This window comes from Sander vitreus, chromosome 23 (assembly GCF_031162955.1).
Source record: "Sander vitreus isolate 19-12246 chromosome 23, sanVit1, whole genome shotgun sequence".
In the NCBI taxonomy this organism is placed as follows: Eukaryota; Metazoa; Chordata; class Actinopteri; order Perciformes; family Percidae; genus Sander; species Sander vitreus.
The window spans coordinates 18,727,776-18,741,029 of NC_135877.1; the positions used below are offsets into that span (position 1 = coordinate 18,727,776).

General features: G+C 35.4%; 1 protein-coding gene and 1 long non-coding RNA gene across 3 annotated transcripts; both read left to right on the top strand.

Annotated features, from left to right (window-relative positions):
* Window positions 1-1,531: 1,531 nt before the first annotated feature.
* On the top strand, window positions 1,532-10,157 carry LOC144512258 (tetraspanin-9). 2 transcript variants are annotated; one of them, XM_078242883.1, is made up of 10 exons: window positions 1,532-1,728; window positions 3,277-3,315; window positions 6,629-6,690; window positions 6,810-6,889; window positions 7,036-7,227; window positions 8,213-8,287; window positions 8,392-8,493; window positions 8,630-8,761; window positions 9,185-9,268; window positions 9,702-10,157. In XM_078242883.1, exons 3-10 carry the CDS (start codon window positions 6,684-6,686, stop codon window positions 9,771-9,773), a joined length of 744 nt encoding a protein of 247 aa, XP_078099009.1. In that variant the 5' UTR covers window positions 1,532-1,728; window positions 3,277-3,315; window positions 6,629-6,683; the 3' UTR covers window positions 9,774-10,157. The 2 variants fall into 2 exon arrangements, with proteins under 2 accessions (XP_078099009.1, XP_078099010.1); XM_078242884.1 differs by lacking the exon at window positions 6,629-6,690 and having other exon boundaries at window positions 1,533-1,728.
* A 1,524-nt stretch (window positions 10,158-11,681) lies between these two features.
* LOC144512022 (uncharacterized) lies at window positions 11,682-12,636 on the top strand. The gene is made up of 2 exons (XR_013500948.1): window positions 11,682-11,761; window positions 12,180-12,636. It is a non-coding gene; the product is annotated as an uncharacterized LOC144512022 (long non-coding RNA).
* The last annotated feature ends 618 nt before the right edge of the window (window positions 12,637-13,254 follow it).

Consider the following 13,254-nt stretch of genomic DNA (forward strand, 5'->3'; position numbering starts at 1 on the left):
CTTTACAAAGCTTGTCTAAATTATTAAAAGATAAATGATAAGTGTTAAAAGGCAAAGCAGCAAATAGCAATTTGTAAAGTAACTAAAACTGTCAGATAAATGTAGTGGAGTAAAAAATATAATATTTCCGTCTGTAATGGAGTAGAACTATAAAGTATCATGAAAAGAAAATACCTATGTAAAGTACACATACCTTAAAGGTGCAATATGTAATACAATATAATATATGATTCAATGTGAGAACACGAATGTTGAAATGACATAAAATGCCTGTCCCTTGTAGCCGTGATAAATGAACCTGAAGCTTAATGCTTACCTGTTCAGGAGGAAATTAGCCTAATCTATCTATCTATCTATCTATCTATCTATCTATCTATCTATCTATCTATCTATCTATCTATCTATCTATCTATCTATCTATCTATCTATCTATTTATCTATCTAACTATCTATCTCTATCTATCTATCTATCTAACTAACTATCTATCTATCTAACTATCGATCTATCTATCTATCTATCTATCGATCTATCTATCTATCTATCTAACTAACTATCTATCTATCTATCTATCTATCTATCTAACTATCTATCTATCTATCTATTTATCTATCTATCTATCTATCTATCTATCTATCTATCTATCTATCTATCTATCTATCGATCTATCTATCTATCTATCGATCTATCTATCTATCTAACTAACTATCTATCTATCTATCTATCTAACTAACTATCTATCTATCTATCTATCTATCTAACTAACTATCTATCTATCTATCTATCTATCTATCTATCTATCTATCTATCTATCTATCTATCTATCTATCTATCTATCTATCTATCTATCTAACTATCTATCTATCTATCTATCTATCTATCTAACTAACTATCTATCTATCTATCTATCTAACTATCTATCTATCTATCTATCTATCTATCTATCTATCTAACTAACTATCTATCTATCTATCTATCTATCTATCTATCTATCTATCTATCTATCTAACTAACTATCTATCTATCTATCTATCTATCTATCTATCTAACTAACTATCTATCTATCTATCTAACTAACTATCTATCTATCGATCTATCTATCTATCTATATATCTATCTATCTATCTATATATCTATCTATCTATCTATCTAACTATCTATCTATCTATCTATCTATCTATCTAACTAACTATCTATCTATCTATCTATCTATCTATCTATCTATCTATCTATCTATCTAAACGTGTAGCCTACTTAAGTAGCTATACAGTAAGAATAAATATAGCCTACTTCCTTTCCTCTACTGGAATTTGACTATTTTCTGTTGCAAAATTATTATTTGTAATAATTGAGAAATCCGTGTGATTCAGCCAGAATCGACAAATATGTCCTATTTGTAACAGCCATATTTACACCTCCATATCTCTAGGGTCTTTGCCCGGCTGGTCCCTGTCTCCAGCACAGACAGACACGCCTCCACTCCCGGGTCCTTCCTCCGCCGTGCTCCGCCCTCTCTAAAGACATTACCCTCCTCCTCCTCCTCTCCTTCTCTTCTCTAGCCATCGACGGAACTTCAAAGTCGACTTCTTAACCGTTTACAACCGTTGGATTTATGTTTCCACAACGAGTGAAGCTGTGAGAGGAAAGCAGCAGAAGTTAAGCCGGCATGTGAAACTTGTTTAACGGCTGAGTCTTGATACGTTATCGGGGAGATGAGGTCATAGCCAACGGTAGGAAAACTAGCTAAACTGTTACTCTTTTTTTCTTTCCCCTCGTCGCATGGACATGCAAACAAACACGGCCTGAGCCTTCAGTGGAGCGGTTTTAGTTGGGTGTAAGCAAACTTCAGCGTGTTTTGTGTCACTAAAGTTTATAATCAGTGGATTTGGCAGTGATTCTAGCGGTTATTTTGCGTGTTTTTTTACACAAAGTTTTGTAAAAACCGCAAACTTCAGTCCAGTGACGTCACGTCAAGACACTAATAATAAAAATGGTAGATAAAGGTTTTCATTACAAAAGTTTGTGCTCCATGGTGCACTAACTAATCAAGTAGTCTATTTAAAATAGCTACATTTATGAGTAGGTAAAAATGTCCATTATTTTTCAAATTCAAGGTAATATCTTCAAAGAAGCTGAGATTTTTGCTATGAAAATTAAAACAATTTGCCATTAATTTTCTGTTAGTAGACTTTTAATCGATTAATCACTGAAACTCTACAACTGATATATTTTATTTATTTTATATTATTAAGATGAACATTTCTCATAAAGATCCCTAAAGTTAGTATTTAAATAAGAGTTTAGTAGTTGTTACTGCTGTCTGGTTGACAAACAATCTACTACAGGCAACAACAATACTAAATTAATATCTCAAATATATATTCTGTACTGTAATCTGTTATTTAGTGGCCAACATATACATTATATTATATAGAGGCTAATTATCAGTCTAGCTGTATTTGTAGGTTTCTTTTTTAAATTTAGTTGATACTTGAAGAAAGCCTCAGAGATGATTAAAAGTCCTTTAAGATAAGAATAAACTGTAGGTATGTAGCAGTTTGCTACATACATCTCTTGATTGAAAGCATGTAGAAGAACTTGACATAAGTAAGTGATGTTTTTGTATATGTATCACTTGAAGGTGCATGTTTTGTCAAATAGTCTGTAACCACATGTGGGATGGGCCAGATGTTTGGCATGACATATAAAAAAGTAACTAACTATAAACAGACCACCGTTGGTCCAAATGTAAAGATGAACCTAAATAACATCAAAATGCATTTTTTTGTTGTTGATGGATCAGTAACGTATACACATTCAGAAGTAAAACAATATTTTTTAATTGTGTTTCTTAGTTGAGAAACACAACATGCTTATTTATAGTATAGGTAGGTCAAACTCTTCACTTGTGTGTGTTTAATTTCTGACAAAAGAAACAGGATTTAGCCTTTAACTTATTCTGCAGTCTAACTGTTGTATGCCCATACGCTCATGCAGTTAACAGTTTCAGGTTTCATGTGATCAGTAGGAATGTCTTACTAACTACTCATAGACCAAAAGACCAAAGAACAAATCAAGAAAATTAGTTGCAGCCCTACTTCTTAGTTTACCAACATTGACACAGGATCAAAACACTTTAGCCCCGACATTTAAAGTATTCAGTTTTCAGTCCTGTGTTTTGAATTACAAATGTTGTCTGTAAACCTAAATCATTACTTTCAATGATACCTTGTAAACAATATATAGTACAAATGTTTGTGTACACGTATGTGTTACAGGTACACCACTAGAGCTCCGTTCTCCTGCTAGTTGAAGTGGTAAGTTTATCTCCTCCTTGTTGTGTTTGTGTGGTTTCAGCATGACTCCACAGGGAGAACATAATGTTTACAGTTAGTGTGATGTTACGGGAAACAAAGAGGTTGGTGATCTACAGTGTAATGTCTGGTTTGTGATCATGGTGACACAAACAACTTCCAAAAGATAAAAGAAGTTGCAAAAAACATTCAATTATGCCTTATACCGTAAAGAAGACCCAACCCTAGCCAGTTGTTACAATGTATGACATGATTTTTGTATCTAGTGTGTCCGCTGGGTCTTAAAAAGTCAATATATAGACAATTAAGGCACTTAAAAATATTAAGTCTACTATGACTTTTTTATGACTTTTTGACGACATACTGTACTATGACTTTTTTATGAAATTTTTACGACATACTATACTATGACTTTTTTATGACATACTATCTATGGCTTTTTTGGTACATTTTGAAGACATGACCTTGACTTTTAAGGCACATGTACGACATACTATGATTTTTTTTTTAAAGGCATTTGTACGGCTATGACATTTTTATGACATTTGACGACATACTATACTATGACTTTTTTTTTAATACATTTTGACGACATCCTATACTATGACTTTTTTAAGGCATTTGTACGACATACTATGAACTGACATTTTTACTATGACTTTTTTATGATTTTTTTCGACATACTATTATGACTTTTTTGTGGGGTTTTTCGACATACCATACTATGACTTTTTTCTATTATTTTCGACATACCATACTATGACTTTTTTATGGCATTTTGACAACATACTGTACTATGACTTTTTTTTAACATTTTGACGACATACTATACTATGACTTTTTTTTGGCATTTTGACAACATACTATGACTTTTTAAATGAAATTTTAACAACATACTTTACTATGACTTTTTTTACGACATACTATGACTTTTATGACTTTTTTACGACATACTGTACTATGACTTTTATGACTTTTTTACGACATACTATACTACGACTTTTTTACGACATACTATACAATTACTTTTTTATGACTTTTTTCGACATAACTGTGCTATGACTTTTATGACTTTTTTCAACATACTATACTATGACTTTTTTGATACATTTTTACGACATACAGTACTATAACTTTTTTGATACATTTTGACGACATATTATATGAGTTTTTTTTTTTTTTTAAGATTATTTTTGGGGCTTGTAGTGACAGTGGATAGACCAGAAAGGGGGAGAGAGATGAGGGATGACACGCCGCAAAGGGCAGCAGGCCGGAGTCGAACCCGCGCCGCTGCAAAGGACTCGGCCTACATGGGGCGAACACTCTTACTGGGTGAACTAGAGGCCGTACTATGACTTTTGATACATTGTTACGACATACTATACTATGACTTTTTTAAGGCATTTTTACAACATGCTATGACTTTTTTTACGACACACTATCCAATGACGTTTTATGGCAATTTGATGACATACTATACTATGACTTTTTTAAAACTTTTTGACGACAGCATTTTGATGATATACTACAATATGACTTTTTTAAGGCATTTTTACAACATGCTATACTATGACTTTGACGACATACTACGCTGTGACTTTTTTAAATACATTTTGACGACATACTATGACTTTTTTCTACATACTACACTATGACTTTTTTATGACTTTGACTTGATACATTTTTACGACATACTATACAATGGCTTTTAATAAAATTTAACAACATACTATATTATGACTTTTTTTAGGAAATTTTTACCACATACTATACAATGACCTTTAAAAAAATTATGACTTATGGCATCTTGCTTTAATTTATTGCTTTATCCCTACACAATGTTTGACTGACCTATACAGTGGGGAGAACAAGTATTTGATACACTGCCGATTTTCCAGGTTTTCTATTTTTATTCTGTCTGTAATTTTTATCATAGGTACACTTCAACTGTGAGAGACGGAATTTAAAACAAAAATCCAGAAAATCACATTGTATGATTTTTAAATAATTAATTACTTAGTATTTGATCACCTACCAACCAGTAAGAATTCCGGCTCTCACAGACCTGTTAGTTTTTCTTTAAGAAGCCCTCCTGTTCTCCACTCATTACCTGTATTAACTGCACCTGTTTGAACTTGTTACCTGTATAAAAGACACCTGTCCACACACTCAATCAAACAGACTCCAACCTCTCCACAATGGCCAAGACCAGCGAGCTGTGTAAGGACATCAAGGATAAAATTGTAGACCTGCACAAGGCTGGGATGGGCTACAGGACAATAGGCAAGCAGCTTGGTGAGATGGCAACAACTGTTGGTGCAATTATTAGAAAATGGAAGAAGTTCAAGATGACGGTCAATCTCCCTCTGTCTGGGGCTCCATGCAAGATCTCACCTCGTGGGGCATCAATGATCATGAGGGAGGTGAGGGATCAGCCCAGAACTACACGGCAGGACCTGGTCAGTGACTTGAAGAGAGCTGGAACCATGGTCTAAAGAAAACCATTAGTAACACACTACGCCGTCATGGATTAAAATCCTGCAGCGCACGCAAGGTCCCCCTGCTCAAGCCAGCGCATGTCCAAGCCCGTCTGAAGTTTGCCAATGACCATCTGGATGATCCAGAGGAGGAATGGGAGAAGGTTATGTGATCTGGGGAGACAAAAATAGAGATTTTTGGTCTAAACTCCACTCGCCGCTATTGGAGGAAGAAGAAGGATGAGTACAACCCCAAGAACACCATCCCAACCATGAAGCATGGAGGTGGAAAAATCATTCTTTGGGGATGCTTTTCTGCAAAGGGGACAGGACGACTGCACCGTATTGAGGGGAGGATGGATGGAGCCATGTATCGCGAGATCTTGGCCAACAACCTCCTTCCCTCAGTAAGAGCATTGAAGATGGTTCGTGGCTGGGTCTTCCAGCATGACAACGACCCGAAACACACAGCCAGGGCAACTAAGGAGTGGCTCCGTAAGAAGCATCTCAAGGTCCTGGAGTGACCTAGCCAGTCTCCAGACCTGAACCCAATAGAAAATCTTTGGAGGGAGCTGAAAGTCCGTATTGCCCAGCGACGGCCGCGAAACCTGAAGGATCTGGAGAAAGTCTGTATGGAGGAGTGGGCCAAAATCCCTGCTGCAGTGTGTGCAAACCTGGTCAAGAACTACAGGAAACGTATGATCTCTGTAATTGCAAACAAAGGTTTCTGTACCAAATATTAAGTTCTGCTTTTCGGATGTATCATATACTTATGTCATGCAATAACATGCAAATGAATTACAAATCATACAATGTGATTTTCTGGATTTTTGTTTTAGATTCCGTCACTCACAGTTGAAGAATACCTATGATTTAAAAATTACAGACTTCTACATGCTTTGTAAGTGGGAAAACCTGCAGAATCGGCAGTGTATCAAATACTTGTTCTCCCCACTACATATCATTCCGTGACCTTTTTATCTAACTTTAAATAATGTTTAAAAATACAATTTCTTGCAGTGCCTGTCAATTTAATCATGGCTCGTGGTTGCATCTGCTGCGTTAAATACATGCTCTTTCTCTTCAACCTGCTCTTCTGGGTAATTATTACACACACACACACACGCACACACACGGAGTCAAAAATTGTTACCATGAATCAGTAGTAAGATCAAAATACCAACAGAAGTGTTTAATTATCATTAAATCAACAGGAAGTTTCTGAGTTTCCTGTGTTTTTTTTCAGCTGGGTGGATGTGGATTGTTGGGTGTGGGCGTGTGGCTGTCGGTGTCTCAGGGCAGCTTTGCCACCCTGTCGCCCTCCTTCCCGTCGCTCTCCGCCGCCAATCTCATCATCACCCTCGGCACCGTCGTCATGGTGACAGGTTTCCTGGGATGCCTGGGTGCCATCAAGGAGAACAAGTGCCTGCTGCTGAGTGTGAGTAACACTACAATACCCATCATGCATCACTAGTGGAGTTGTTTTGAGTATTCTTTAGTGGTGTTGTGTTCAGGTTGTGTTGGAATTTTAAATGTTGAAGCCACTTAGTGCCTGCTAATATGAGAAAGGTCAAGACCTACCACCAAACCCCAAGTTTATGTGTCGTAATTTATATCTCAAAGCTGATATGTGTATTTTTAAAGTGCCCATATTATGAAAAAATCACTTTTTCTGGGATTTGGGGTGTTATTTTGTGTCTCTGGTACTTCCACACGCATACAAACTTTGAAAAAAAAAACATCCATGCTGTTTTGAGTGAGATACGGTTTCTGAATGTGTCCTCCCTTCAGTCTCCAGGCAAGCTGTTCAAAATCTCTACGGCTTTCTACGTCACTAGCTGAGACGAGGGGCCTAGGGGGCTAACCGTTAGCATGCTAGCTAGTTCTTAATGGCAAATCACTGCTACAACGCACACAAATTCACTCTAATCTACAAAATAAATTGTATAGAACTACTTCCATGTCCCTGTTCTGCAGGTATTCCACGCAAAGTTGGAAGTGCGCCCTAGTTTAGAAGAAGTCTCCCGGCTAATCTTGCCTTGTACAGGCCGAAGTTGGAGCTAGCTCATGTAATCCTTACCTAGCTACTGCGCATGTGCGACTGACAACAGAGATGTTACAGAAGTTAAGAGGTCTCACTCTGTAGCTAAAACAGAAACCTGACAGCATGTGAAAAGAGGAGCTGCAGCAATGTGCAGTGGAACAAAAATATGGTGTTTTTTGAAAATTAAACCATGTAAACCTATTCTGGTACAACCTCAAAATACAATTATTAACCTGAAAATGAGCATAATATGGCCACTTTAAGTAAGGAGATCAAATGTATTTGTTTTACATTCATATAAATGCAACATTAGTGTATCGGGCATGTTTCTGCTAAGGGTAAATCATTTTAATCTGACTCTTTTCTTCGCTTTCTCCAGTTTTTCATCGTTCTGTTGATCATCCTTTTGGCCGAACTTATCCTCCTCATCCTGTTCTTTGTCTACACCGACAAGGTAAGACTGTTAAAGTATATCCATATTTATTTATGATCCTCTCCTGCTCTGGGCGCGTGTGACTACTTGTCCCATGATCCACCTCTTCACCTCTGTTTGCCCAGGTGAGCGAAAATGCCAGACAGGACCTGAAAGAAGGGCTTGTGCTGTACAACACAGATAACAACGCCGGCCTGAGGGATGCATGGAACACCATACAGGGAGAGGTATAGAAATGTTGTAACAATCACTCCCTCTACTTCTTTCTTATTGTATTTTATATAGATATTTCTTGACATTTCTTTAGTTTTTAATCAAACTTTGTAACGTCATCTGCTTCTGTGTCTCCTGCCTGTGCACCAGTGGCGATGTTGTGGTGTGATCAACCACAATGACTGGTACACCGCCCTGCATGACAACGTGGTTCCTGACCGCTGCTGCCAGCAGGTTTACCCAGGCTGTGGACGCAACGCCTCTAATACCTTCTGGACACGGGTCAGTGTGTTTCTGTCTTACGTCTTAAAATTGCTATTAAAGTTGTACTCTGTGGCATTTAGGTTGCTAAATACTCTATGTACGGAGTGGTATCAATCTTTTCATCTAATTCAAGTCATTGCAAGTGGACAAACATCAATGGTTGAAATAGTGGAGTGCAGTTGTAGTTAGAACCAGCTCCTTTTAGCTGGTGTGCATTTCTGACATTTTTGTGTTTCTTCCAAACTAAAGACACCATTGTATACATAAGTTGCGACAAGATTAAGAAAACAAGCAAGGAATGGATCATCAGTTTCAAGGCTTTCAAATTCTTTAACCTTTTTGAAATTTGTTGTCTGTATAACTGTTTGGCTTTAAACTGGATCTCTTCTGATGTGCAGTACTCTTTTATTTTTCCTAATTACTGTTGGTGTGTGTTTTTAGGGTTGCTATGAGAAGGTAGAGGAGTGGTTGGATGACAACAAACACCTTCTGGGAACCATCGCCATGTGTGTGTTGGTCATACAGGTAAGCAGCTCTTTATCAAGCACTTATCCAAACAGCACTAGTTTATTAAGTTCGTGCTTTTATCCAAAGTGACTTACAATTGCAATCAACCATTTAGATATACCACAAAATGGTAAGAGTCATGCAAGTACAGTAACGTTATGTTAAAATATGTTGAACTGCTGCGTTAAGAAACAATGATCGTAGTTCTTTATGGATGGTAGGAAGGTGCTGTCTGAACAGAAGATGTGTAGTTTCTTTTTTCCTGATGTCAATTGTTTTACCATTGGGGAACAGTGGTAAAAGCAAACAGTCGTGGTTTTGTTGAGTAGCAAGCTGATTGGCAGTGGCAGGGTACGGAGTAGTATTGGAGGAGCACTTATTCAAACTCTGAATAAAGCAACATTGTATAAATGTCTTATTTGTAACAGTTTTTGTTTGTTTGTTTTCATAGCTCCTTGGTATGGCTTTTTCGATGACCCTTTACCAACAGATCCATCGAGCCGGGAAGAAGTATGAAGCCTGACAGGATTAATGTGGTCATTCCAAACTGTTAATATTGGTTACATAAGATATATCACCTTTTGTTTATTTTTTAAACTGGCTTATTTTTTTTGTAAAAAACAAATAAGCCAGTTTTCATGTGTGCCACTAAAGTATATTATGTCACACTATTGAACATCTATTGAACTTTCTTAGTTAGCTTTTTAAAATCACACTCTAATACATGTTATGTAAAATATTTGTGATTTGCCTCTGACAATCATAACCGAGAGAAAAGACTGAGAAGAGGAAAAGTACGGAGAATTGTTGTGGTTGTTAAAAAGCCATGCCTTTGGACAAGTATTATGTATGGATCCATTAAGTAGCATTGTATACAAATGTGTTCAATAAAAGCACTCTTCACAAATGTGATGTTTCAGGTGTACAGAGGATTACTGACTCAATGACCGTCACATTGAGGCAGCACGAATAACGACATCTAAGTCTAACTTTATGATTTTTTTTGACATACTATACTATGACTTTTTTATGATTTTTTTCGATACACTATACTATGACAATTTTTCGACAACGTATGACTTGTTTTACGACATACTATACTATGACTTTTTTATGATTTTCTTGGCATACTACTGCATACTATGACGTTTTATGATTATTTTTCGACATACTATAGCATGACTTTTTTTTGACATACTACACTAACTTTTTTTCGATATACTATACTATGACTTTTTTATAATCTTTTTCGATATACTATACTATGACTTTTTTATGATTTTTTCGACAGTCTATACTATGACTTTTATGATTTTTTTCGATGTACTAAACTATGACTTTTCTCCGACATAAGATACAATGATTCTTTTTTCGACATACTATGCTATGACTTATATGATTTTTTAGACATACTATACTATGACTTTTTTATGGTTGTTTTCGACATACTATACTGACTTTTTTTATGATTTTTTTCGACATACTATACTATGACTTTCTTTTCCCGACATAAGATGGCAGATTACAGCTAAATCACCTTCTTAGTGGAACGAATGATACGCTGCAGTCTGGTTCTTGGCTGTAGTAGCAGTGTACTGTACCAGGTGGTGATGGAGATGGTGAGCATGAACTCAATTTTAACTCATGTCCCGGGTGATGATGGAGCCGAGTAAAGCGAGGACTCATTTAGTGTTACATACATAATATACTATGACTTTTTTGTGATTTTTTTCAAGGTACTATACTATGACTATTTTCAACATACTATACTATGACTTTTTCTGATTTTTTTTCAACATACTATACTATGACTCTTTTTTCGACATATATACTATGACTTTTTTCTTTTTTTCAACATACTATACTATGACTTTTTTATGATTTTTTTTCAACATACTATACTATGACTTTTTTATGATTTTTTTTCGACATACTATACTATGACTTTTTTTTTCGACATACTATACTATGACTTTTTTTTCGACATACTATACTATGACTTTTTTTATCATGACTTTTTTTCGACATACTATACTATGACTTTTTTTTCTCATGACTTTTTTTCGACATACTATACTATGACTTTTTTTATGATTTTTTTTCGACATACTATACTATGACTTTTTTTTGATTTTTTTCGACATACTATACTATGACTTTTTTCGACATACTATACTATGACTTTTTTTCTGACTTTTTTCGACATACTATACTATGACTTTTTTCTGACTTTTTTTCGACATACTATACTATGACTTTTTTTATGATTTTTTTTCGACATACTATACTATGAGTTTCAAGGCTTTCAAATTCTTTAACCTTTTGAAATTTGTTGTCTGTATAACTGTTTTGGCTTTTAAACTGGATCTCTTCTGATGTGCAGTACTCTTTTATTTTTCCTAATTACTGTTGGTGTGTGTTTTTAGGGTTGCTATGAGAAGGTAGAGGAGTGGTTGGATGACCACAAACACCTTCCTGGGAACCATCGCCATGTGTGTGTTGGTCATACAGGTAAGCAGCTCTTTATCAAGCACTTATCCAAACAGCACTAGTTTATTAAGTTCATGCTTTTATCCAAAGTGACTTACAATTGCAATCAACCATTTAGATATACCACAAAAATGGTAAGAGTCATGAGTACAGTAACGTTACGTACAAATATGTCAACTGCTAGCGTAAGACACAGTCGTGTTCTCTATGGATGCGGTGGAAGGTGCTCGTCTGAACAGAAGATGCAGTTTCTTTTTCGATGTCAATTGCTACACATTGGGGAACAGTGGCATGAACAGTCGTGGTTTTGCTGAGTAGCAAAGCTGATTGGCAGCAGCAGCGGCTGCGAGTAGTATTGAGAGCACTTATTCAAACTCCCGATAAAGCAACATTGTATAAATGTCTTATTTGTAACAGTTTTGTTTGTTTGTTTTCATAGCTCCTTGGTATGGCTTTTTTCGATGACCCTTTACCAACAGATCCATCGAGCCGGGAAGAAGTATGAAGCCTGACAGGATTAATGTGGTCATTCCAAACTGTTAATATTGGTTACATAAGATATATCACCTTTTGTTTATTTTTTAAACTGGCTTATTTTTTTTGTAAAAAACAAATAAGCCAGTTTTCATGTGTGCCACTAAAGTATATTATGTCACACTATTGAACATCTATTGAACTTTCTTAGTTAGCTTTTTAAAATCACACTCTAATACATGTTATGTAAAATATTTGTGATTTGCCTCTGACAATCATAACCGAGAGAAAAGACTGAGAAGAGGAAAAGTACGGAGAATTGTTGTGGTTGTTAAAAAGCCATGCCTTTGGACAAGTATTATGTATGGATCCATTAAGTAGCATTGTATACAAATGTGTTCAATAAAAGCACTCTTCACAAATGTGATGTTTCAGGTGTACAGAGGATTACTGACTCAATGACCGTCACATTGAGGCAACACGAGTAACGACATCTAAGTCTAACTTTATGATTTTTTTTGACATACTATACTATGACTTTTTTATGATTTTTTTCGATACACTATACTATGACAATTTTTCGACAACGTATGACTTGTTTTACGACATACTATACTATGACTTTTTTATGATTTTCTTGGCATACTACTGCATACTATGACGTTTTATGATTATTTTTCGACATACTATAGCATGACTTTTTTTTGACATACTACACTAACTTTTTTTCGATATACTATACTATGACTTTTTTATAATCTTTTTCGATATACTATACTATGACTTTTTTATGATTTTTTCGACAGTCTATACTATGACTTTTATGATTTTTTTCGATGTACTAAACTATGACTTTTCTCCGACATAAGATACAATGATTCTTTTTTCGACATACTATGCTATGACTTATATGATTTTTTAGACATACTATACTATGACTTTTTTATGGTTGTTTTCGACATACTATACGACTTTTTTATGATTTTTTCGACATACTATACTATGACTTTCTTTTCCCGACATAAGATGGCAGATTACAG